Raw genomic sequence first — 26582 nt, 5'->3', positions numbered from 1 at the left:
TAAAAAAAAAAAAAAAAAAGAAAGAAAGAAATTTAAGATTTTCTGTATCTCCTTTGATCACTTAAATTTTTTTCTTTGAACCACTACAAAAATGTATGGCAGAATCTGCAAATAGAAGCTTTAAAAATAAATTACAACACCCTCAATTGCTGGCAAGGATATGGAACGTGGAACAACAGGAATTCTTTATTTTTTTTAAGATTCTATTTATTTATTTATTTATCTATCTATCTACCTATCAGAGAGAGACAGAGCGTGTGCACAAGGAAGGGGAGCAGCAGGCAGAGGAAAAAGCAGGCTCCCCACTGAGCAAGGAGCCCAGGATGCAGGATTCGATCCCAGGATCCTGGGATCATGATCTGAGCTGAAGGCAGACGCTTAACCAACTGAGCCACCCAGGAGTCCCAGAACAACAGGAATTCTTATTCATTACTGGTGGGAATACAAAATGGAACAGCTACTTTGGAAAACAGTTGGCAGTTTCTCACAAAACTAAGCATACTCTTACCATATGACCCAGCAATCGCACATATTAGTCTTTACTAAACCAAAGGAGTTGAAAACATATCCACACGAAAATCTGCACATGGATGTTTATAATTGCTAAACTTGGAAGCATCCATGATATCCTTCAGGAGGTGAATGGATAAACAACCAGACAATGGAATATTATTGGCACTAAAAACAAATGAGCTATCAAGCCACGAAGACATGGAGGAAACAACGCATATTACTAAGTGAAAGAAGACAATCTGAAAAGGCTACATACTCATGATTCCAGCTGTAGGGCATTCTGGAAACACAAAACTATGAAGAGAGGAAAAAGATCAGTTGTCGCCAGGGGTTCTGGGGAGGGAGGAATGAATAGGTGGAGCAGAGAGGATTTTTAGTGAAGTGAAACTATTCTGTATGATGCTATGATAGATACACATCATTACCCATTTGTCCAAACCCACAGAATGTGTAACACCCAGCATGAACCCTAATGTAAACTATGGACTCTGGGTTATACTGATCTATGTAGGTTCATCAGTTGTAACAAACGTACCATTCTAGTGGGGGATGTCATTAGTGTTGGAGGTTATGCATGTTGGGGGACAGGGGGTATGTGGGATGTGGGAACTCTCTGTACTGTCCACTGTGAACCTAAAACTGCTGTAGAAAATAAAGTTTATTAAGTAATTTCTTTAAGATCACATATAAGGGGGAAGAGGAGTACAGGCAATGAATGGATCATATACAATTATAGCTTAAGATGATTATTTCAATGTTTCTATAAACTTCAAGGCAGTACATAAGAATTAAGCTTAACAAGATATGTATTAAGCTATACATAGTACTTCCCTTAAGAGGATTAGAATATACATTAACCCTATTTCCAAAAGCTGCTTTTAACATTTCTTTTCAATGTTATATATTTAAATTATTTTAAGTTACCTTAAATGCCTAGATAAGTGAGAGAATGAAATTTAATTACAGGTTCTTTCCAATGTTATGTATTTAGGCAATATAATGTAGCTAACTTTGAATATCAACTTGTGCTAATAAGGTTTTAAATAGCATCAATAATTAAGAAAACCACTAATAGGTTAGTCTTTATTAGTGTTTTCTACAAATTTTAGAAGTGGTAGATAAAATCTAGCAATTCCAATTCCTTAAACCCTAATTTTAATTGTTGTTAGGACAAATCCTAAGAAGATTTTACATTTTGCTACACTTTCTGACATGTATAACTTCGGTTACTGAACAATCAATTTCCGTCTATCTAGTTAGACTACAGTGTGAAAAAAGGTCTTGAAAAAAATTATAAGGGCATTTCTCCTGACCTTTCATTTTTTAATGAAATTAGGTACGAGAAAACCCCTCTTCCAATTCAGCATCATTAAAACATTCAAGCAAAGATCACCCTATCACTTACATATATAACCCTATCATTGTGGTGTCTAACTATCTTGAATAACATTTAGAAGTTTCGAAAGAACATGGAAGGCACACTAGAGAGCCACTTCAAAATAAAAATTCTTATTTTCTAGCTATAACTGGAATTTAACTTGTCTAAAATGAAAATTAAAAATAAACTGCGTTCAAATTTAGGAAAATTATTAAATGCCTAAAGACATTTTTATATACGGGTGTTTGAGGGGTTTTTTAAGACAATGAAATATACGTATGCACACTTAAGCATTCTTATATTATTTCACTGATGTATTTATTGCCTAACATTTCAAAAACTAAACAACTAGCATTCACCTGGTTATCCAATTGTCATGCTGCTTCTTTGAACAAATGTTTTGCTCATTAGTACAACTTCCTCACATCTTTTTACCAAACCATGTTTAAAAAAAAGCTGTGCTCCCACTTCATCTCCATTCCAAGTGAGGAATTACCACTTTCAAATCATTTGTCTTTAATTCTGGTGGTTACCTTCATAATGTGTATCTACACTGCAAATTTTCACTGGACCTCATCTGACTCCCCATCCTAAAAATAAGGATTTAATTTATACTAGTCCCCCCAATGCCTTCCAGTTTTTCATGAAAGAATTAAAAAAGGATAATAGAGCTATTACCTTTACTACTGAAATAAACATTAAAACCATATTCATCCATCAGTGTTGTGCAGCATCTGGATTTCTCCCCATGATGATGTCCTCTTTCCCCCATTTCAAACTCACTTCTATTCTACATGCTTTTACTTTTACATAGTCACGGTGGATTTTGTTTACATTCTTGTCTTCCATGTTTAAATCTACTGACTGATTCTAAAAACTGAACATCAATACGCAGCATTTAAAATATTTTTAAAAAATCTTAAACTGGGCCCAAACCAGTAAGAGTAAAACCCACTTCTGAGTTCTCCAATACCTAACTTTAAAGAAAGAAAACTGAATAGCACATTATACAGTTTAGAATTTGGGGGGGAAAAAATGACTTAAAAAAAAAACTATCAAGCTGAATTCAATATGAGATTTCTTAAGTGGTTTGTGCTCTTGGATAAGCACAGCTTGGGTAAGATGTGTTAAGTATTTATATTCATTACTTGAACCTGACTGCGGCATTATATTAGGAAAAGACCACACAGCACACAATAGGCTTGGTGAAAACATTCTCTCCATGGAAACCTGACAGGGTTTTCTTTCCTTCAGGGAAATGAGGTTCTTCAAACCAAGTTTAAAAGATGGCACATTCAATCATAACTGACAATGTCTGCTAGAAAAGTCTGAACATTTTGGCTTCAGAGTGAGTATAACAGACCCTTGACATTTCAAAGTCTAAGTCCTGAGATCTTTGCTCAAATTCAAAAATATTCCTGAATAAATGTATACAGGTTCCTGGTTTTCTTCAGAATTACACTTTCAACCTTGTGTCATAAAGTTTCTTACACATACTTTCACATGCAAATTATTAATCTTTTTAATTCCTCTCATAGAATAGCCATTATATTCATTTGCTAGGGCTGCCATAACAAAGTACCAGTGGCTCTGGAGGCTACAAATACAACATCACAGTGTTGGCACGGTTTGTTCCTTCCGAGGGCTGTGAGAATCTGTTCTGCGCCTCTCACTTAGCTTCTGGTGGTTTGCAAGCAATCTTTGGTGTTCCTAGGCTTATAAAATCATCATCCTGATCTCAGCCTTCATCTTCATCTGATGCTCTCCCTGTGCAGGTCTATGTTCAAATTTCCCCTTATTATGAGGACACCCATCATATTGGATTAGGGCCCACCCTAATGACTTCATCTTCACTACCTACATCCACATTGACCCTATTTCTGAGTTACATGACAAGGTACTGAGAGTTAGGACTTCAACATATGCATTTTGGAGGAGAACAATTCAACCCATAGCAGCCATTTTCACATGATAAAGTTTGACATCTTCCAACCACTACATATTGTCTGGATAACAGCTGAATTTCCCATGCCTATAATAGAACCTGGCACACAGGAGAGACTCAATAAATATTTGTGGAATGAATGAGTGAATAAATGCATGAGACTGTGAAGGAAGAAACTGGCTGCTGAGAGGCTTGCTAGGCCACATCATTAGCTGAGTAATGCCATTCTGCATGGCATTTAGCGGGAATTAGGATTATGCCTTGGCAAAATAGCAAACTACCATATACCCCATGGACTTCTAAGGTCACTCGTAAATAGTCAAAATCACAAATGTTAAAAATCAAAAATGTCAAAACCCATAAAACCCAGCCACTATTATACATATTTTTAATGATTTCTTTCTTAAGGGAATGATAGTAGAAAAGAAAGTATCAGAAATAGGGTAGTAAATGATTTCAATTTAAATAAGTCATGGAATGCGTTATTAGAGAGAGAGAGCAAAGGTCACTAAATGAAACAGTATCAACCAGATACATTACAGTACCGTTTATGGGTAATCCATTCCTGTAGCACTAAATCAGGTAATTCCGTGTTACAATAATTCTTCTGCTATTTAATAACTAAACCTCTTTGGACAAGATCCAAGATGAATTGTACACACTACAGTAAATTGTACATAACAAGCCTCTATTCTTTTTACACTAACATTTTCAACATAGACTCTCAATACCCACATAACAAGGGATTGAAAGTATTCTTTTCTATTTCTTCTAATCATCTCATTCAAATCATAGCATTTCCTGGGTACTTGGCTTTAAAAAACCATATTACTATAAACTTTAAATAAACCTGGATAGGTCTACATTCATTTCAGCAGAAGCATCTTGAAATGTTGAATTATCATCTTCAATTTCCTTCAGTCATTTATTGTAGCTGCCAAACTGAAATGGTGCACCTAAAAGGCAACACTAAACTGAAAGCAAATAAAAAAAAAAGTCTCTTAAATGTTTCATTTATAAAAGCTTGTTTTTCCCCACCATCAAATTCTGTACACAGTCTGAAATAAATCACTTTACAAAATTGACATCTTGCATGCAGTTATTCTGCCACAATACATTTGCTAAACTTCAAGCTTTATGGGGGGGAGGGGAGGGAGCTAGCATTTTTTTCTCAACCTTTTATGAACAGAAGAATAATACAGAGCTAGATTGGTTTTGGGTTTTGGCCTTTTGAGGGGGGGGACAGAATTAAAATTAAACCTCAATTGCCAATAGAGATCACTATAGCTATCCCCTTTTCTAGATAACTTTACTAATCCTTCCTGGCTATATTAAAAATTATGCCATAAAATAAACACTTTTAAAAGGCACATCAAGTCAGAGGGTGGCTGCTCCAAAGAGTACTCTATGACAGCTCACTCAGATTGGAAAACATATCTGCTAGCCAAAAACATTCAAAGCATTTTCTTGAAATCCTGCTCACAAGCAATATAATAGCAAATTAACAAAGTAGAACAAATCTACAGAATTCTACTATGAAGTCCTGTATACTTTTCCCCCTAACATAATTGTTAATGACAACTATAAAATGCTAATATACAAAATAAACAAAATGTAGTTTATATTTCCAAAACCGAATGAGTTTTAGACCAGGATACAGAGAAAAGGAAATGTTTTTATTAGTAAAGTACATTCAGATCACATTTATATAAAATAGGTTGCTACCAAGGTCATTTGGTAAAGGAGCCATTGAATATATTTGGGCAAGGGCAAGTTTATGAACTATGCTATGAGGGAAGAAAATGAGATGCCAAGGGCTTCTTTTTCTTCCCTTTATATACCAAACTTAGCTATTACATGACAGTCAGAATCACTGTTCAAATCTTTCTCAGTTAATGTCACTTTGTAAAGCCAGAGTTTCTAATAATTTACTGCATAAAATTATAGTTTAACTATATCATAAACCGAATGATTCCTAGAGCATCTTTTTTTCCAATCACCTACTTAAGAAATTAGTATCTATATTCAATACATTGTCCATTTTTGAAGCATTTCCTACATTTCTAGTCAATTTTAAAAGCCTTATTTAGAAATAATACCAATCCACTTCTAATAGCTAAGTAGAACAATTTTTTAATCTGTAGGGTATCTTAAAAACCAATCAACTTGACATAACCTCCTAATTCCAGGAATGTAAACCATAATTCAACCTTCAATTTTCCTCTTAACATATTCTACTTTACTAAAATGAATTCCCATCCTGCAATTTTGAACAAGAAAATTGTACTTAAAATAGTATTAAAAGACAAAATCTCATTATTTAGTATTAGATTAATAGTCTATAATTCTAATCTTAAAAATATCTATAGCTATAACCTCTCCAACTTGTTAATTCCCAAAGAGATTAATAAAAGATGTGATTAACATCTAAACTTAGAGCAGACTGTCATTTGGAAAAAACTATGTTAACAATAACTATACCACAGTCAAATAGATCAACCCATCACCCTTTATGGTTCTGACTAAGGTTAATGAGCACAATTTGTCATAAATTTTCTAGTAACTCTGAAAAACTGAAGTGAACAAAAAGACTACTTTTTTCATAACGCTTTATAAAAATAGAATAAAGGCTAGAGTTGTCTTCCTTGGAACCTGAGTAGTAGTTGGCAATGTAAATGTCATTAAATATTTGTGGAATGAATAAACAACAACAAAAATGAGCACCCACTGCACTACTACCATTCAGTTCCTTATTATGTGCCAGGTAATATGTATTTCAAATTCTACATTATAAAAGGGAATACACTCAACTGTTTTTTATTTCTATTAATAAAACACTGAAAGAATTATTCACTAAGAAACTCCAATTTAACAGAATTTAGAGTTGGACTTTCACAAACCCGTAACTTGGCTAATGATTTTCTGCAACTGTATGACATTTTTCATTTTTTTCTTTATGAAATTAGAAAATATACAGAAATGCAAGTTGTAAGTTTCTTTGTAATAAATAACACATGTACACTACACTTGTTCATAATAACATTTATTTCTCTCATGAAGAAGTTACTTTTTAAAAAAGCTAGAAATTTGAGAGGATGAGGGTAAAAAAAGTAATGAAGTAACTATAAATGTTCTTCCACTTCAAAAATTGTCTGACATCTGAGCCAGAAGACTCAGCATCTGTCAGTGACTTCCTCTTCATGTGTCATAGAAAGAGTTCAACATGCTTTACAAAATCCATTACATTTTAAGACCATTTCCAATATCTTCTACCATAAATCAGGAAATCCATTTATTCAAGGTTACTTATGGAGAATTAATCACATAGAAAATTTTAACAACTTCTTTTTCAAAAATTAAAGTACTTTACTGTACTTGGCATTCCTATACATAATGATGTGGATATGTGGATTCAAAGACTGAAAGCATTAAGAGCATATAATTAAAATTCAAGGACTTAGACATTAAAAAAAATTTTTAATATGTAGAATTCTCTGTAACAAATATTCTGAAAAAATAAATCAGAATTTAAACACAATATAATCTCCTTTGGACTTGTCCTCTCCTTAACTGTGGCATTACATAAACAAAGAAAGTTGTTCCAAAATACTTGTATGTACTTGATGCCACCTCAAAACCATGTAATCAAAAAATGTGAAAAAATGAGGCCAGAAGATCTATAGGCATGATGCATAAGCAACAAAAACTCGAGTTCCTCTATTCCTAATAATCTCTAAAACCTATCTTCCTAATTTCAAGGGCAAATTTACACAAAAGAGAAAAATAAACAGTCATCTATACAACCTTTACAGCCTTTATTGATAGGGTATAGCCATTATGCCAAAATTCAGCCATCAATATACAGCCTCATTTCCCATCTAAAGCTAATGAGAATATATTTTACCTTAAATGGGACATAGAGGCAAATTGCCAAGAATTAAAATATAACCTTAAAGTCTTAATTTCATACTTCAAATATCAAAAAAGCAGTAATTCCCAAAATCATGAAAACATGATGAAGTAGCTACATAGGAAAGAAATGGGCATTTAAGTCATTTCATTCTTTCTTAATATTATATAGTGAAAACAGATGTATTTATAACTTTAGCCTTCAGATAGCATACTTCATAAAGTCATTCATTTAAAATAGACAAATGTTTACAAAGAACATTTAACTTAAATTTCATAGTTGCTTATAAAATGGTACTTGAAAGATTGACCTGTATAAGGAAATAAGAGTCTTGTCAAGAGAGATGATAAACTATAAATATAAAATATATCACAATGTTAAAAACCTCATTGTGTCCTATAGGAAAATCAATAAAGATAACTTAATCTTTCTAGGGGAAAGAATATTTAGCATTACAAATTTAAAATGTAAATTTTATATATGGATTCAATAACAAATACATTTAAACCTTGCAATGCCACATAATCATCTATTTTGTGGAAAACAGTAAAAGTGATGTACTTTTACAATATGTGTACATCAAAACCAAAGGGTTAATTTTTACTTTTTCCTTTATTGGCAACTTTGGATGCATTTTTAGGTTTTGGTTCCCAAAGGGCATTTTTCACAAATCTTGAAGCTGCACCTCTGTCCAGCTTGCCAGCCTTTTTCTTGTCTGTTATTTCCTTGACTCTGTTCATGTATATTCTGATTCTTTCCTTAAAGATAAAAAAAAAAAAAAGGCAATAGATTTACTAAGCTGTTCACCACCACTAAGCTTTATTATACTATACCTCAGTTAAATTCAACAGATATGTATTTATTGCCTATTGAGTGGTGCTAGTAAGTGCAAGTGAATAGGATAAACATGTTCCATGCTCTTCTGGAGTTCACAGTCTGGGGGGCATAGACATTAAAAAGTCATTTCAGAAGTATTTGGAGTGTTTCAAAAGGGGAAGAACTAGACTAAGACATCACTACAGAGATAAACACTGAATTGTTCATATGTAGTTATATATTTTTTAATTTAACATTAACCTAAATCCACATAAGAACTCTTTTGTATCTGAAGTCTATAATCTAAAATAGAGCTGTATGCAACATACAAATTAAACTCTCTTGAAACTTTTCTAAACAGGAAATGGAAAAAGTAGTATTTAACTATTTTTTTATTTTACCTTCTAGTATCACAATTAAAATAAGCAAAATGAAAATACAAGATTTTTTGTTCAATTTCATAGTTTTGATTGATAAGCACATGATACTTTCTAATGAAATATAGTTTCTATATTTCTAATCAATTCTAATCAGACTTTACAAGGTGAGGAACATAATAAGGTTGCCATACCACTTCGAATCCTCTGAGACCATTAATCAGAATAAAGGGCTATTTTATACTTTCACTGGAGAAATAAAGGGGATGAGAGCCGTAAAATAGCATAGTAAATGATTGATCACTGATAAAAAGCAAGTTTCATTAAAATAATCAAAATAGTTATAGAAATATACTCAGAAAAATGCAGACCCCTAGAACTTTTTAATTGTGAAAGGCTGACAACTCTGCTCAAAATCCTCTCATGGCTCTCTACTTCCCTTGGAGTAAAAGCCCAAGTCCTCCCAACACACACCCACCCAGCCTTGCCTGGAATGATCTTCCTCAAATATCCACATAGCCACTCCCTCTCTCCCTTCCAGCTGGCTCAAATGTTAACCTTGTTAATAGGCCCTGCCTTTACCATTTAAAATGGCAATCCTACTCAAGCACTCCAATCCCCCTCAACCTATGCTATTCTTTTTTCCCATAACATATAACTTTCTAACATACTATATATCTATATGTATTTATTATTTGTTTATGTTAATTGCTTGTCTCCCTCCACTAGATAGTCTGGCATCTGCCACAAGGGTAGTGGTATTTATCAGCTTTATTCACAGAGGAATCATCTCACTTGGATATAATGCCTGGCTTCCAGTAGGCACGCAATTATTTGTTGAATAAATAAATTGACTATTTTCAATGCCTTTCCCCATTCATGATATATATGACAAATAGGTTTCCTCTCACACACTAACTCTGTGATCAATTAGTGATGTCTGTCACAAGGTCAGAAAAGGGGAATGGGTTTATGTACGCTTTTTATGTGCCAACCATCGTCCAGAATATGAATGTACTCCTCCATAAAGTGGGTTCTGACAGAGAAAAAAGACACATGATGATTTTATCCATTTCCAATGACAGAATCAAGTATTAAGACACTACAAATAAGTTTGTATTAAAGGAAAAATGAGAAACCTTATAAATGTAAAGTCCGTATTAGAAAGTTGAAAACAGATGATACAGGGCACATTTCTTAAGATTTTAAAGTCAGTATCACCGGTCAAATCAAGATCTGTGCCTCATATTGTTTTACATTTTTGCTTTAAGTATTTTTCACAATTTCTGTATTTAAAAATAAATTTGTTTTTCCCCCAAGAACTTTAAAAGAAGACAATGCCTTAGTCCATATATTTATAAAATGAAGACAAGATACCTGGTTTACTCGTTTTTTTATAAATAAATGACCAAGTATTCTACTAAGTTGAAAATAACATACATATCAACCACCATAAGACTTGAGAATAATAATACAGTGTCAAGTGTATTTCACATATTTACCTTATAACTTATAAACACAAAGAATAAATTTATTAACATTCTTATTCATAAAGCCAAGTCAAGAAGGTAACTGTAAGTTAGATTTCTAATTTTTTCTTTCATATTGAATGATTTAATTTTTGAAGTCAGCAAAAACTCCAAGATACCCGACCTTATATACTGTATTTATACATCTAAATGGAATACAAAGACAAACCTAGAAGATTTATTACAGGTTGTAAATATGTCACTAATGCAGAATTACTGGACAGTACACATACAACTGGTGCCAAAAAAGCTTTTAGCTTTGTTGCTGAACTGGATTCTTTACTGCTGAGAAAATGAATTAATGGAAGAATTGAAAAGTGGGGGAGAAACTTTCCCGTCTTTGCTAGTAAATCAACTAGAATATACTTTTAAGAATTGTGTAAGAGTTTAAAAAAAAAAAAAAAAAAGGCAGCTGTAGAGATGAACAGGATTTCAAGAATTTATAGAAAAAATAATATGGAAGTTATAAATAATTACTTGAATTGTAACATTTTCCCATCCAGAGACTTATATAATATATGGAACACCATTTCTTTGACAAAGGTAAGGAAAAGACATAAGGAAATCTGGCTCACTTTCATAAGCTGGACTCTAAGTAATTTTGTTCTCCATAATTAGTATGATAAAGGTACTGTGACTTTGACTTCAGGAATACCACAACAAACAAAGAGTCAAATAAAAAATCCACTGCAGTCTTACCAATTCCTGCTTTACTGGATGTTCCTTAGGATTAACTCCCTGAGTTGCCAAATAAACTACAAGACAAAGATTTCATGGAATAAAATGGCATATATATTAATTAAGAGCATTAATTAAAGAAACTCTAGTTACTCACAAAAAAGAAATGTCACAAAAAATGATTAATTAAATCTTAAATTATTCAACCTCTATGTATTATTAAATTTTTCTGTGCCTCATGGATATCTGGTATTCTGACTTAAAAGAAATAAATATCTGACTATTAAAATTACCATAAAATATAACTGTATATAAAGTGCTAGCATTTAAAAAATAAATCACCTTTGACACAATAAATAAGTTGCTAATTAACTCCAAATTAATATACATACCCCAAAACATTGAATTTAATGTGTAAGCAGAAACTAAATCCACTTTGGCTTGCTCAAGGGGGTCCAACTATAAAAAAAAAGAGAGAGAGAGAGAAAGAAAAAAGACATACAAATTCTGAGCACCATCACATTATTTTAAACTTTCACCAAATACAATGTATCAAAGAGATGTTTCTTTCCCTTCCTATAATCCAATAACCAAATGATCCTGAAATAATCTGCAAAAAGAAAGTTTTGTTAACCAGTGATTTTTGCCCACAAATTTTCACTTCAGGGTATCAACTTTACTTAGACAAGGAATGTATAATCCAAGCAAAATTCTTTTCAATTATTTTAATTTCAGGAGTTACGATCTGGGTTTTGTATGTCAAAAGTAATTTATCAATATAAACACTGTACATGATGCATTTATGTATAAGAGGCAGGCTAAAATGCTTAGGCAATACCAAAGACAGAAGAAACATAATGAGATTTGTTTTAGACTGTCAAAGTCAATTTACTCTTTTTGTCCTATAGGGTTTCCAGAAACCCTGATAACATCATTGTAATATTTAAAAGGTCAAAGATAGAGTCTGTCAAAAAGAATGTTGTTGAGAGCTCCTTTTTTCTCAAAACCAAGTCAAAATAAAAATATAGTTAGGAAGTATTTCCAAGGTTGGAGTTCTGTTTTGTTTTTTCCCCCTAAAAATACCCAAACACTTATAAAATTGAAATTAAGGGGAAAAGGAGCATATGTCATTAATCTGTATCTTCTATATTTTCATAACATAGCACTCTGTTTTATGAATTACATTTTTAGAAATTACATTTTTAAAATACCTTCTGCAACAACTCATTTCTAGAAACAGACATCATGGTCTTCAGCATCTCATCCACAGCACCAATGGAATTCTCAAATGTTGACAAATACTCATGAATTTCTACTGGATAGTCTTCATTAATTTCTTCACCTGCCATTACGACCAACTGGAAAAAAAAATTTTTTAGAATTCATGGAAGACAGAGATTGCTCTTTAGTTTACAAAAACAAAATCAATAGGTTATATTATGCATTTAAAAAGTACTAAAAGAGTTAAAACCTAAAGATAACTATACAAATCTTAAAATATAATTCTAGAGCAACTACATTCACTTTCCATCCTCAAATTGTTCAAGGTGGCAGGGGGAGAAGAGAACCCACCCAAGTCCACTAATGCTACACGTATCAGAGCCTCAATGCCTTTCAAGAACAAAGACCAAACATGGATTATCAATAATCAAAATCCCACATTTTAAAAACTTTCAAATAAAAACAAAAAAACCTGTTGAAATTAAAGACCAACCAAAGCTATGAAAGTACAATGAGTATATCCTATCCCTTATGCTTGTTGAAAAAATAATAAGCTCTTTCTTTGAAAAACTTTGAAAAATTTTAGCCCTTCTAAATTTAGGTGTTGAGGGGCGCCTGGGTGGCTCAGTCGTTAAGTGTCTGCCTTCAGCTCCGGTCATGATCCCAGGGTCCTGCTCCTTGGGAAGGCTACTTCTCCCTCTCCCACTCCCCCTGCTTGTGTTCCTACTCTAGATATCTCTCTCTGTCAAATAAATAAATAAAATCTATAAATTAATTAACTAATTTAGGTGTTGATCTAGCAGCATGGTATATTAAACTAAAAAATTAGAAAACCTAGGTCTGAAATAGCTTATGACTATCACTAAAATCATTTTTAAGCCTGTATTTACATTTATATATATTCTTTAAGCCTCTTTAAAATAGTAATAACAAATTCAGAGAGTCCATAAATCACATAAAGTCTACCAGCAGGAAAGAGGAAACTTGGGAGAAATAAACGATATGATTTTCATTTAGGCTAGAGTGTATCTTGACAGCCCATTCTTTTAAAATTCACATTTATGGGGCGCCTGGGTGGCTCAGCCGTTAAGCATCTGCCTTCAGCTCAGGTCATGATCCCAGGGTCCTGGGATCGAGCCCTGCATTGGGCTCCCTGCTCGGCGGGAGTCCTGCTTCTCCCTCTCCCACTCCCCCTACTGTGTTCCCTCTCTCACTGTCTCTCTCTCTCTCTCTCTGTAAAATAAATAAATAAAATCTTTTAAAAATAAATAAATTAATTAAAATAAAATTCACATTTATATCATAATACATATTATCTGTGTGAGAAAAACCAAAATCCACACCAACATATTTAGTATGATATCTAAGACCAAATTTTCAGAAGCAATTCCAAGCCATACGTACCATCTGTAGGTTTAAAAAATATATATTAGCTTAAAATACCTCTTTCATTACAAAGCTAAGTAGAACAACCAAGAATGTGTAAACTAGCAAAGCATAGTAGAACTGAAGTAAAGAAACTTGGGCTTTCTGTCTTGCTTGATCACTGACTTTGTCACCTTAGATAAATCACTGAAAGTCTCTGGGCCTCAAATATTTCATGCATAAAATAAGGCAGTTGGTCTAATGATCTGTAAAGTCCCTTATAATTCTAAATGTTACGACTATGTCACTTAACTTTAAAAAGTACTATTGGAATATTTATTGACAATGTGTCAACATTTCTATTCAACAAGTACATTCTGCTGAGTCATCTGGTTTCATTAAAAAGAAAGAAAAGTGAAGTCTATCTGGCTATCACTACTTGGGCTGTAAAGTTACTATCTAACTACTGTGCAACCAGCAATTGAACAAAGGACCTGATAAAAGAAAACCACACAGGAAGGAATTGTGACTTCCTATTTCAAAAGGCTAACTAAAAATATGTATTTGCCTCTCATCCCTCCCAAAATCTCTCCAAATGACAAAAGAAATCCAAAAATAAGTCCATAGTAATGTTGGAAACCAAAAAGGGCATGTATCCATCAGCAGACCTCAACAGCACAAATTTTTGTAAGCTAAAGAGCAAATGGGATCAGCGTGATAGGAAAGAGAGCCAAGGAGCCTGCAATCCCCCACAAACAAAAGAGGTCAATGTATGACTAACTCCAAGATGAAGGGCACTAAGAACTGGGGCATGAGGGCTGGAAACAGCTAAACCAAAATCTCTAGATCTTGGAAGGCTCCAGCAGCTGCTGCCCAGATAAAGGTGTAAGTACAAGGGATATACTGCAAATATGGGGAAGACTTAAGTGTTTCTTCTCCTTATGTAGAATTTTAAGCCAATAAATTTGAAAATCTGGATGAAAAGAACGAGGTGCTCAGGGGGAAAAAATTACCAAAATTAACCTAAAAGAAGTATGTAAAACAAATAGATTAACCACAGAAAAAAATTTTAAGGTCAAAGATCTACCCTCCAAAAAGGCTCCAAGTCTAGAAGATACAGGTAATTTCTTTCAAATCTTTAAGAAACAATTAATTCTTATAGTATTTAACTGTTTAAGAACACAGAAAAAGATGAAAAACTGAGATACCTATGTCGTAACATACACAAAAATAAACTGCAGATGAATTAAAAAGGTAAATGTATAAACACATTAAAAGATTATTAAAATATTTATATAATCCATATGAAACCCAAATGCTATAAAAGGCAATGAGTGACAGACTTAACTACATAAAAACTGAAAGAAAAAAAAAAATCTACATGGTAAAAGTATGCCATAAGCAAAGTTAAAAGGCAAGAAACAGCCTGGGAAAAATATTTACCAAAATATAATAAAGAATTAGATTATATAAAGAATTCCTACAAATTAAAATAATATAGATATCTCCCATCAGAATGGCAATAATTTTAAAGATTAGCAAAGTTCAATGTTGGCAAGGGTATACAATGAAGGTGGAATATAAATTGGTATAGATTTTTTAAATGTACATACCCTTTGACTCAGGAAGTCTTAAGAATCTAGCTTACAGAAATCCTTGTATACATACATACATACAAATTTATTAAAATGGACACCTTGAACTCTTCTCTCAATCTCTCCCACTTTCTCTTGCATCAGTTTTTCCTTCTGCTCTATCATTAACCATAAGCTTACCACATTTTATTTCTCCATCTTTGACAACAAAAGAAACATCTTGACTTCATATCCCCTCCAGAAAAAAAAACCATTTTCCAACCCTTGAAAGACGTGCTTATACGAACAGTCCCAATTCCTCTCCTTCCATTCTTTCTTGAATCTGCTACAACCAGGTCCCCTCCTTCTCACTCAAAATTGCTCTTGTCAAGGTCACCCACACAGTCACACTGTTAAATTCTACGGTCAATTCTCAGTTCTCATCACTTGACATTGTTCACTCCCTTCCTTTAGTTTCCAGGGCATCACATTTTCTTGGTTTCCCTCCTACCTCATGGCTGCTTTCTTGGTCTCCTTTGCTGCATCCTTTTCATATCCTCAGCCTCTTACCCTTGATATGCCCACAGGCTGTCCTTGATTCTTTTTTCCCCTCCAATTTACTCCCTAAGTGAACTCAGGACTTTAAATTACATTAATATACTGATGACTCCCAGGTCTTTATCTCCAACTCTGACCTCCCCATGAACTCCAAATCACATTTCCAACTGCTTACTCAATACCTCTCTGGTTGGATGTTAATAGATTCTCAAATGTAATGTGCCCAAACCAAAATCTTGCCTGCTATAGTCTTTCCAACTCTACCTTTCCAACTGTTCAGACCTAAAATTACAGAATGGTCCTTGACTCTCCAGCCATAATGGCCTCATTGCTCTTCCCCTTCACATTGGGCATGCCCCTACCTCAGGACCTTTGTTCTTCCCTTCCTAGAATGCTTCTCCTGCACCAAGAGCTTCAGAGTTCATTACTTCACCTTCACCAGATCTCTACTCAAACGTCACCTATAGGTAATCCTTTCCTGACCACCCTTTGTTAAAATGCACCCACCACCCCCACTGACTTCCAGCACTCCTATCTCCTTCTCTACCTCACAGTGCTCAGTAGCATGACATATTTATTTTATTCATTTACTGTCTGGCCACCTCCAAAAGAATGTAGCCACATTAGAGCAGAAATTTTTGTGTTTTGTTCACTAGCACTGCCTGACAGTCAACAAACATCTGTTGAATGAAAAAACTCTAACAAAATATTGGAAAGACTAATCTAAATATTCATCAATAGGGAAACAGTTAAATAAATTATAGCACATCCATCCAAAAGAGTATTAAAAACGAATAAGTAAATCTTTATGTAGTAACACACAATGAGAAGTGGTGAAAAAATTCATAGAACATTGTATATAAAACAATATGTATCTAACATATGCCATTTGTTTTTAAAGACCTGTATATATGAAGATATGTAGAAAAAGTTCTGGAAAGAGATACACAAAAAAGAGACATTCTTTCTGAGAAGAGGCAGGGATTAGGGAATAGGATCAAAGCAGACTCATTTTTTAATTCTTCATTCTTCATGAATTTTTTTTTTAAGAGAGTCAACATGCGTGTGCTAGCCGGGGCGGGGGGAGTGAGAGAATCTTAAGCAGGCTCCATGCCCAGCACTGAGCCAAACTGGGGCTAGATCTCACAACCCTGAGATCATGACATGAGCCGAAATCAAGAGTCAAAGGCTTAACTGACTGAGCCACCCAGGCATCCCTAAATTTTGTTATTTCAAAAAGCATGTACTAAAATTGTAATAAAAAACAAATCATTAAATTCAAATAAAGGCATATTTTAACAATGCATTTTGGCTTTTAACAAATACTGCAAATATAAAAAACACAGTAAGGCCTTTATTTAAATGTGCATTTTTTATCATCCAATTTTTCTATTTAAGAATATTTTTCCTCTCCAGAATCATGATGGGGATTTTTCCTACAACTATTCCTGGTTCCTAAGCCCCAATAAACAAGCAGTGTTTTATTGTTAAAATGGGTTAGGGTGAATACTGAAAGCAAAGCAGTAAGAATAATTACCCTCATTAAATATGAACTGAACCACTTGCCTTTTTCCTAACTAAAAAAAATAAAGGCAAGGCAGACTACAAAATAATGGTTCTTCTATTATCAGAAATTCCCTCCAATTCATATGATTTCTTCTAACATTTTATATAGACAGTTCCTAAATATTCGTTCCTTGCACAGGAAAATCTACAAGGAGAGAACTGCAGAAACTTCCCTCTGTTCCCTTTGCTACTCAGGTCCCAGAATAAAGCCATGAAATGTATGGTATTAGCAGCAACAGCAAACATTTGAAAATCACTGCCTATGAGCCAGGCACTATTCTAAGTACTCTATACACATTAACTCCTTTACTTGAGGGTCAATAACTTGCCCAAAGTTGTACATGGTAAAATGTCCAAAGGGAAAGAAGAAAAGAACTCAACCTCCTCTGCTCCTTACCCTCTCCCAAAGTCTATAGGTATTTCTCGCCCTTCGACCTGCTCCTTCTGAAGTACCAGCAGCAGAGGTGGAGGTAGGAGAGGGCAGGAGAAAATGTGCCTCTTTCCATCCCTAAGGTCTGGCTAAGATTTAAGCGCAGATGGAGGGAACCCTCCCTAGTAATCTCTACAGGATGTTACTGCCACTCCCTCCCTCCTCTCACTGGTAAGGAAAATCATAATACAGGCAGAAAAGGAGGGGTGCACAGCATCACACAAGAACAGAAGCCGTCCCCCTACCTCCTGCCAATGATTCTCTTACTTCAGGAAGGTCAATCAGTCAGGAACCTGGGAGTCACCCAGCACCCCTTCCTCAGACCCCAGATCCAATCAGTCCCATCAATTTGGCTTCAATGTCCTTACACCACAAGCTTTCCTCCACTCTCACTGACTAGATCATTTCAAGAGCCTCTGAGTAGTCTCCCTACTGTCAATTTTTTCCACTTTCAATTTTGAAAAGTTACAAGATATGATTTTTCTATAAAGATACTCTAGTCATGGTACACCTCTGCTTAAAATCCTGCAATAGCTCCCCAATCCCTCAGTATGGATACCAGGCCCATTATGACATGACCCTTGCTTGTCTAACCTCATCTTCCATTGCCCCCCTCTTCCAATCCTATAGCTGCAGCCATGATGGCAGTTTTCCAGATGTGCCACGCTCATTCACACCTTTCACCTACATGGCTTTCTGTACATTAACCATTCTTCCCACTTAACTTTGTTCAAACTTTGGATTTCTCTGAGTGCCACCCTCCTATTCTCTCTGAAAAATGCAACTACAAGCTGTCATATCACTAAAACACTATCTGGTATTGTCTGTTGATATAATTAATTTCCCTTTGACTACAAGCTCCTTGAAGGGGCTGTGTCATACTGATGTTCCATCACCAGTGGCTGACACATAGAATGACTATGTCTCAATCTGCCCAAGACAATCCTAGTTTGTGCCTATTGTTTCTACTGGCCATCCACTCAGCTCCCCATTTCTCTTGCAGAAGTCCCAGTTTGAGCAATAAATCATATGATCACCCTAAATAGTGTAGGTTCTCTGACCCTTACCACAACTCCCCACCCCATTTTGTTAGAGAATGGCATCAGGGGAGTTGCTCCTGGTACCAGCCAGGGCTCACCCAGAGCAGAGAACCAATAGGAGATTTGAAGACATTTATTGCAAGAAACCAATAGGAGATATATGAAGAGATTTACTGAAAGAAACTGGCTTAAGCAACTGTGGGGGCTGGCTAAGTAATTCCAAAATCTGCAGGGCAGGCCATCAAGGAAGAGCATACTGGAAGTCTTGGCTACAGGCTGAAGTTGCTGTCCACAGGTGGAATTTCTTTTTTGTCAGGGAAGCCTCAGCTCTGCTTCTAAAGCCTTTCAACTGATTGAATCAAACCCACCCATATTATCTAGAATATTCCTCCTAACTTAAAGTCAGCTAATTTGTAGATTTTAATCACACCTACAAATACCTTTATAGCAACACCTAGATTGGTTTTGGACTGAATATCTGGGGCTGCAGCCTAGTCAAGCTGTCACATCAAAAAGACCATCACACTCCTTTAAGCCTCCGGAACTACAGCAAGAAAAGGTACATTCCTGGCATTACAAGTTGTTGTTCTGACAGAATTTCTCCCACAATAGCCTTGTTATTCCTGATTGTCAGGTTCCCAAGTAATAAAACTAGAGTTCAAATTCCAACTAACAAATGTGAAGGAATGACAAATTAAAAAAAAAAAAAATCACCATTTTGCAACCCCTAATGAAATTATAGATTCAGGCAACAATCACTGACAGATAAAGGGGTGATGGGGAAGTTTACAACACAGGAGTGAGACTGTCACTACTTAAGCCCAGGGATCAATCTTCACATCACTGAAAGTAGGACACAAACATATTATGAATCTCCTGATGTGAAGCAATGTGATGTACACAGCACCATCTGTGTAGCATTTCCAACTTCCCAAAAAAGTTGACTCTGAATCTAATTGAGCCTTTAAAGCTAACTTCCATTTTACAGGAAATACAGAGGATAGAGAAACAAGTTAACACCACAAGAAAGCAAACAGACAAATCTGAAATGAGAAATACTCTACTGGACAATTGACCTGGTTTCTGTAACAAAAAATGTGATGAAGAAAAACTAAGAAAAGGGAGGAGAAGTAGGAGGAAGAAGAAATTAAGGAGATCTGGGAGAGCTAACAACCAAATGGAATATGTAGACTTTGTTTGGATCTTGATTCAAATCAAGTGTAAAAAAATATTTTTGAGACAAAGAAATCTGAATATGGATCAGGTGTTAGATGACACTAAGAGATTATTGATAATTTTGCTATGAAATTAGAATTCAGCTGAAAATGGCATTATAGTTATATAATGATATCATTTAAGGATGCATACTGAAGTACATAGGGGCACAATTACAGGACATCTTGAATTCGCAATTTATAAAAAACTAGCCTTCATGAATTACTTATACTTTGAGAATAGAGATAAGAACCTATGTAGGGGGGCGGGGTGGGGGACACCTGGGTGACTCAGTCGGTTAAGCATCTGCCTTCAGTTCAGGTCACAATCCCATGGTCCTGGGATTGAACCCCACATTGTGCTCCCTGCTCAGCGGGGAGTCTGCTTCTCCCTCTCCCTTTACCCCTCCCCCTGCTTGTGTGCACTCTCTCTCTCTAGTAAATAAAGAAAATCTTTAAAAAAAAAAAAAAAAAAGAAAAACTATGTATGGGGCACCTGGTTGGCTCAGTCAGTTGAGTGTCTGACTCTTGATTTCAGCTTAGATCATGATGTCATGGGTTGCGGGATCGAGCCCCTTGTCGGGCTTCTCACTCAGCGGGAAGTCTGCTTGAAAGATTCTCTCCCTTTGCTCCTCCCTCCCATTTGTGCACTCACATGCGCACGCTCTCTCTCTCAAAATAAATAAATAAATCTTTAAAAAAAGAACCTATGCACATTATTTCTATAGTGAAATTAGATACCTAACTCACAAACCTAACATTTAGAATATAACTCCGTTCATAAATTGAGGTACACCTAAACAGAAATTACAGTCTAGAACACTAAAGCAGCTATATTATCTGCCATTTCAATTCCAAATATAACTGGGGGTAGAGGGAAGCTAGGTTACTGGGTGCGCTCAACAGATCTGTGATAGTTGTTGAACAAAGCTTATAAAAACAAAACAGACCCTGTGGCCTCAAATGAGGTTTATATTACTAACATTTCCAACAAAGGCTGACATTCCAGAATGTCAAATTATTTCAATAATGTCAAAATTTCCTTCTAAAAAAATCCTGATGTCCTATACATTATCTGGCCCTCCTAAAAATGTATGCATGCAGGAATGAATAAATAAACTAACACAAGTCAAAAGTCATATGTAAAACTAGGGAAAATGTTTGCAACACAAAGACATAAAAAGGAACCCCTACAAATCAACTTAACAACAAAAAGAATACCTACAACCCAAAAGAAAAATGAACAAAGAAAATCAGAAGCTCACATATAAAGGAAATCCAGATGACCAATAAAGATAAAGCTACTCAATCTTATAATCAAAGAAACATAAATCGCTAAAACAAGATGTCACTTTTCATCTGCCAAACAAGCAAAAATTAAAAGGACTGATAGTATCTAATATGGGCAAAGGTGAGAAAAAACAATCTCTCATTCACTCTTAGAGTGTAAACTGAGTATGGGGGGTGGTGGGAATTTGGCACCTTGCTTCAAAATTATATATGTTCAAATTCTTTGACCAAGCAATTTTACTTCCCAAAGAGTACATTTTCATACAAGATAACGTTCAAGGACATCTACTGTAACCCTCTTTAAAATACTGAAACTTTAAAGCAGAGAACCATTTACATGTCCATTAACAAGAACTGGTTAAATAAATTATGACATAGTCATTCAATAAAATACTCTGAGGCAGGGCGCCTGGGTGGCTCAGTTGGTTAAGCGACTGCCTTCGGCTCAGGTCATGATCCTGGAGTCCCTGGATCGAGTCCCACATCGGGCTCCCTGCTCGGTGGGGAGCCTGCTTCTCCCTCTGACCCTCCCCCCTCTCTTGTGCTCTCTCTCTCTCTCTCATTCTGTCTCAAATAAATAAATAAAATCTTTAAAAAAAAAAAAAAAAATACTCTGAGGCAGTGAAAAAGTATAAAGTAGAGCTCAGATTCTTAAGATATATTAAGTGAACAAAAACTGAGCAGGATATATAATACAACCCATTTGTTTTTAAGAAAAAAGATGTATGAGTGTGGAAGCCTACTTGTATATACATGTAAATTTCTTAAAGGATACAAAAGAAGCTGCTAACTATGGCTACTTCTGGGAAACCAATAAGCAGGAAGGTAAAGGAGCACATTTTACATTATACTCTCAGAATTACGAGTTTTAAACAATAATAAATATAACATATTATAATAATTATATATTTTTACATATCATACGTAAATTTTTTAATTATCTGAAATTTTGAAATTTATTCCCAAATATGCCCAATGTCATTTCTCCCAACTTAGCAGCTAAAATCAAACCTATATTCTTTAGCTCTATTATATTCAAAGAACCATATGAATAGATTCCCTTCTCTACACATAAATTTTCTAGCCACCATGAGGCCATTTTCTCCCTATTCTCACGTACAAAAGCCTCTCTGGCCTTGTTCTCTGCCTAGAACTCCTAGAATTGTGAGGACTCCCAGTCACCACCATTTTTTGCCTGCTTAACCCAGCTCCCTCATCACTCAGATCAAGTCACATCCACTAGTTATAGAGTCTCACAGCGTCCTGGTTTCTCCGTCATTGTTGTAATTTTATACTTCTGTGATTATTTGATGAACACCCATCATCCACACTAGACTATAATCCTGGTATAGGGCAAGTCTTTGCTCATGATTACATTCCAAGTATCGTGGCGGCATGTCATAGTTGCTAAATAAATATCTAATAAATAAATGACTCCTTAGTGCCTGGCATGTAGTAAATGCTCAGTAAATGTTATTCATTTACATGGCATTGTAGAATATGTGCTAGGAGGAGTAGGGATAAATAAAAGAATTGTCAGGGAACTGAGCGAGTACCTGGTTGAGGATAACTAGCATTAATTTGTGTCTTTTGTGAATTGCTTCAGACCTAGAGCAAGAATAATTATCCAGAACAAGGAAATGGCTAGGAAAGAACTTGGAAAAGCATCCTTAAAACAACTGACTGGGAGGTATGGCCTTGAAGGGAAAAAAGTAAGGCCCTTCCCTCTGCTTGGATTACCCCATCTTCACACCCCATCCCCTATGTTCTGGGCGTAGTCTACATTAATTATTTAAACCAGCATCAAATGCCCCTCCTCTATAAAGGCTCCCACAGCTTCCAAACAAAAGTATCTCTTCTTCTTTGTTCCCAAGGTTCTCCAGACTTAGTTATTATATATCCATCAATCATACTCCTTCTCATGTCTCTTGGTAAATCCAAAGGTGTCAAACCTCATTTTACTTGACCCATTCATTCATTGCATTTGACAAACACGAACACACTACTCAGCCCTGAATTCCACAACACTAGACTCTCAAAACTGTCATTGTCCCACACTAGCTATTTATTCTGTCTCCTTTGCTGGTTTTTCATCTCCCCAAACCTATAAAGGCTAAAATGCCTAAGGACTCAGTCTTATACTACTTTTCTTTTCTGTTTACATTCATTCCTTTGGTGATTATCTCCAGTCTCACAATTTTAAGTACCATCTGTTCACTGACAACTCCCAAATGTTCTTTTCCAACAATGAACTCCCCCCACTGAACTCCAAACTTGGTAAACTCAACATCTCCACCTGGATGACTAACAGACATCTCAAACCTAACATGTCATAACTGAACTCCTAATCTTCCCCCACACAACTGCTCCTTTCTTAGTTTTTCACTTCTTAGTTAATGGCAATTCCACCCTTCAAGTTGCTCAAGCCCCAAACCCTGAAAATTATCTCACTCTTACAATCCACATTCAATCCATAAACAAATCTGTTAGCTTTACCTACAAAATGCATCCAAAATTGAACTGCCTCTCACCATACTTCTTTTCACCCTATGAAGCCACTATAATCTCATGTGAATTATTACAACACCTTCCTAATTAGTCTCCTGGCTTTTGCCTACCACACTCTCCAGCAATCTGTTCTTAACATAGCTGCCAGAGTGATCCTGTTAAAAACCTAAATCAGATCATGACATTCCTCTGCCCAGAACATTCCACTGGTTATTCATCCTCTACGTTATTCCTTCAAAGCAGGATTTATGTTGCATGACATTTGCATCTGCACATGACTAACATAACATCTTGCCACATATTAGGTACTTAGTAACTGTTTGTTACCCCTTCAAAACCAATTAAAGTAAACTGGGGACAAATTTTGAGAATCCTAATATCAGATTTGAGTTTGTACTTAAAGATATTAGGAAGTCACCACATGGATCCAAAAGAAAAATATACCATAAGGTACATTCTAGGGCTATTTCCATTCCTATGCTAAGTAGAGTTACAGACAATTATGAACTAAACCAGAAAAAAATCCAATTTATAATTTTGAGACATCTGCAGATGTTGCACCAGAATTCTATTACCATAATGACCTTTTCGCACTGCATTATCTTAGAAAATAATGGTGAAACACACATACAACAATCTATCAATAATATTGCTCCTTTGGCAGACAGTCCCATGTTGATGCCACCTATAATTCTCCTTCAAACTAACAGTAAAATCCCTGAGAAAAGATACTTTTTCCTTTTAAAGGTGTTAACCTCTAAAAAATAAATTTATCCCAAAGTCTGGTAATAGAAAAAGATACAAATTACAAAAGGTTGCTCAAAACTGAGATGAATAATTACATCAGATTATAATGAATTTACTTCTATTATTTAATGCTAATGTTTAATTCAAAGTATTTTCAAAATTACAGATATGAAGCAGCCAAATTACCTTCCAAAACCATGGAATTCACTTATTACAAAATTCTCATCTCTAAAATAATAACCGTATATAGGACGATTGTGAAAGTTAAATGAATGATATTGGTAAAGCTATTAGAACAGTGCTTGGCTCAGTTACCACTCAACACATTAGCTAGTGGTAATAGTTATTAATTTACTAAAGTGAAAATGACCAAATGTGACCAATGTGGACTATTCAAAGCCATACTCGAAGGGTCGACTGTTTGGAATCAGTAGCTAAGATAACACATATAAAGAACCATTTGAAAATTAAAAGCAGTTTTATGAAAAACTGTATCACCTCTGACCTGTGATACCTATAACATTAACTATTTGAAGGCAGCTAGCACCCTGTAACATTTTGGAAAACCACTGTTCACACGGGCATTATTTTATCTTTCAACAAAACAGAGTTCTAGCATGTCCACAAATCACAAACGGTTCTCTGAATTTCAACAGGAATTGTCTGAATTTTCGGATCCAACATTTTCAGATCCAATTAATACAACTGTATTAATTAACTGTATACAGTTAATTCTCGGTTCAGTATATTATCAGACAGTCCAAAGAGATTAATAAGCGGGACATATACACCTTTATCAAGCCAAAATTGAATTGAGGTCAACAAACAGAAAGACATTAAAGATAATTTAAACAGAAGTTTGAATCGCACCTAGCCTTCCTGAGGCAAAAAGAAAAACTTTGTCGAGATTATCGACTACAGATTTCACCTTTAAATCGAAATTAGCCTACCATCTCAGGTGGGCTAATATTGCAGCGGCAGGCCGTATGTGAATGATAAACGGTGATAACATAGTAAAGTTATTCCCCTCCACCCTACACTTTGGCCTTCGTCCCTAAACAAGATTTGACGGCAGCTGAAAATTGTGAAGTCATTTAATTTCTCCTCCACCTCCCAATATTTAAGAGGAGGAGCTGTGGAGGAAAAAACTAAAGGACAGACCAGGAGAGAGAGGTGAGGGGCCAAGGTTAGCCAAAACCGGCTAGCAGCCGCAGGACAAGCCGAAGTGTGGGTCCTGCAACAATTCCAACCCCAATGCTCAGGTGAGAGGTAACGCATTCGCGAAGGCTACGCAGCCCGACCCGCTCCCCTCAGTCAGCCCGGGGATGAAAAGGGGGACTCCGAGAAGAAGCGAACTTTTGCAGAAACACGAGAAAAACTCAAACCCCAGCTTTGATTAATACCTCGCGGGCCTTCTACTCCTGTCTCCAGGAACAGCAGGCGGTGGTGACGTCAAAGAGGCGCCGGCTCTGTCCGCTGGGCGGCGGCGCTCTGTGATAACCTCACGCGACTCGCCCCGCCCCCTGTCTCCTTTTCCCTGGGCCTCTACTCTCGAATACCTCAGGCCAGACCTGTGGAAGCGTTTGGGGCAAGAAGCGGGTCCCTTTTACTAGATTTGTATTCTGCGGACACCCAGATACAAGTTGGGCGTACTTAACCAGAAAAAAAAAAATGTTAGTTACTAAAGCTTTGTTAGGTTTTTATTTTTGCTTAAACTGGTTCCGGGACCCTGGGGGGTTTTTTTGGGTTTTTTTTTTAATTTATTTATTTGACAGAGACATGGCGAGAGCGGGGGGAGTGGGAGAGAGAGAGGCGGGCCTCCCACCGAGCAGGGAGCACGGGTGGGGGGCTCGATCCCGGGATGCCGGGATCATGACCTGAGTGGAAGGCAGACGCTTAACCACTGAGCCACCCAGGCGCCCC

The 26582-nt window shown here is 35.6% G+C and overlaps 1 protein-coding gene across 1 annotated transcript; it reads right to left on the bottom strand.

The window, feature by feature from the left end:
* Nucleotides 1–2073: 2073 nt before the first annotated feature.
* On the bottom strand, nt 2074–26140 carry C1D (C1D nuclear receptor corepressor). The gene is made up of 5 exons (XM_032410826.1): nt 26063–26140; nt 12358–12504; nt 11539–11605; nt 11168–11223; nt 2074–8504 (listed from the first exon to the last, which is right to left on the bottom strand). Exons 2-5 carry the CDS (start codon nt 12493–12495, stop codon nt 8340–8342), a joined length of 426 nt encoding a protein of 141 aa, XP_032266717.1. The 5' UTR covers nt 12496–12504; nt 26063–26140; the 3' UTR covers nt 2074–8339.
* Between the last annotated feature and the right edge of the window lie 442 nt (nt 26141–26582).

Source organism: Phoca vitulina, unplaced genomic scaffold (assembly GCF_004348235.1).
Source record: "Phoca vitulina isolate PV1807 unplaced genomic scaffold, GSC_HSeal_1.0 scaffold12, whole genome shotgun sequence".
NCBI classification, from domain to species: domain Eukaryota; kingdom Metazoa; phylum Chordata; class Mammalia; order Carnivora; family Phocidae; genus Phoca; species Phoca vitulina.
Note: the sequence above shows the minus strand (reverse complement) of the source record. Positions and strands in the feature narration are given on the sequence as shown.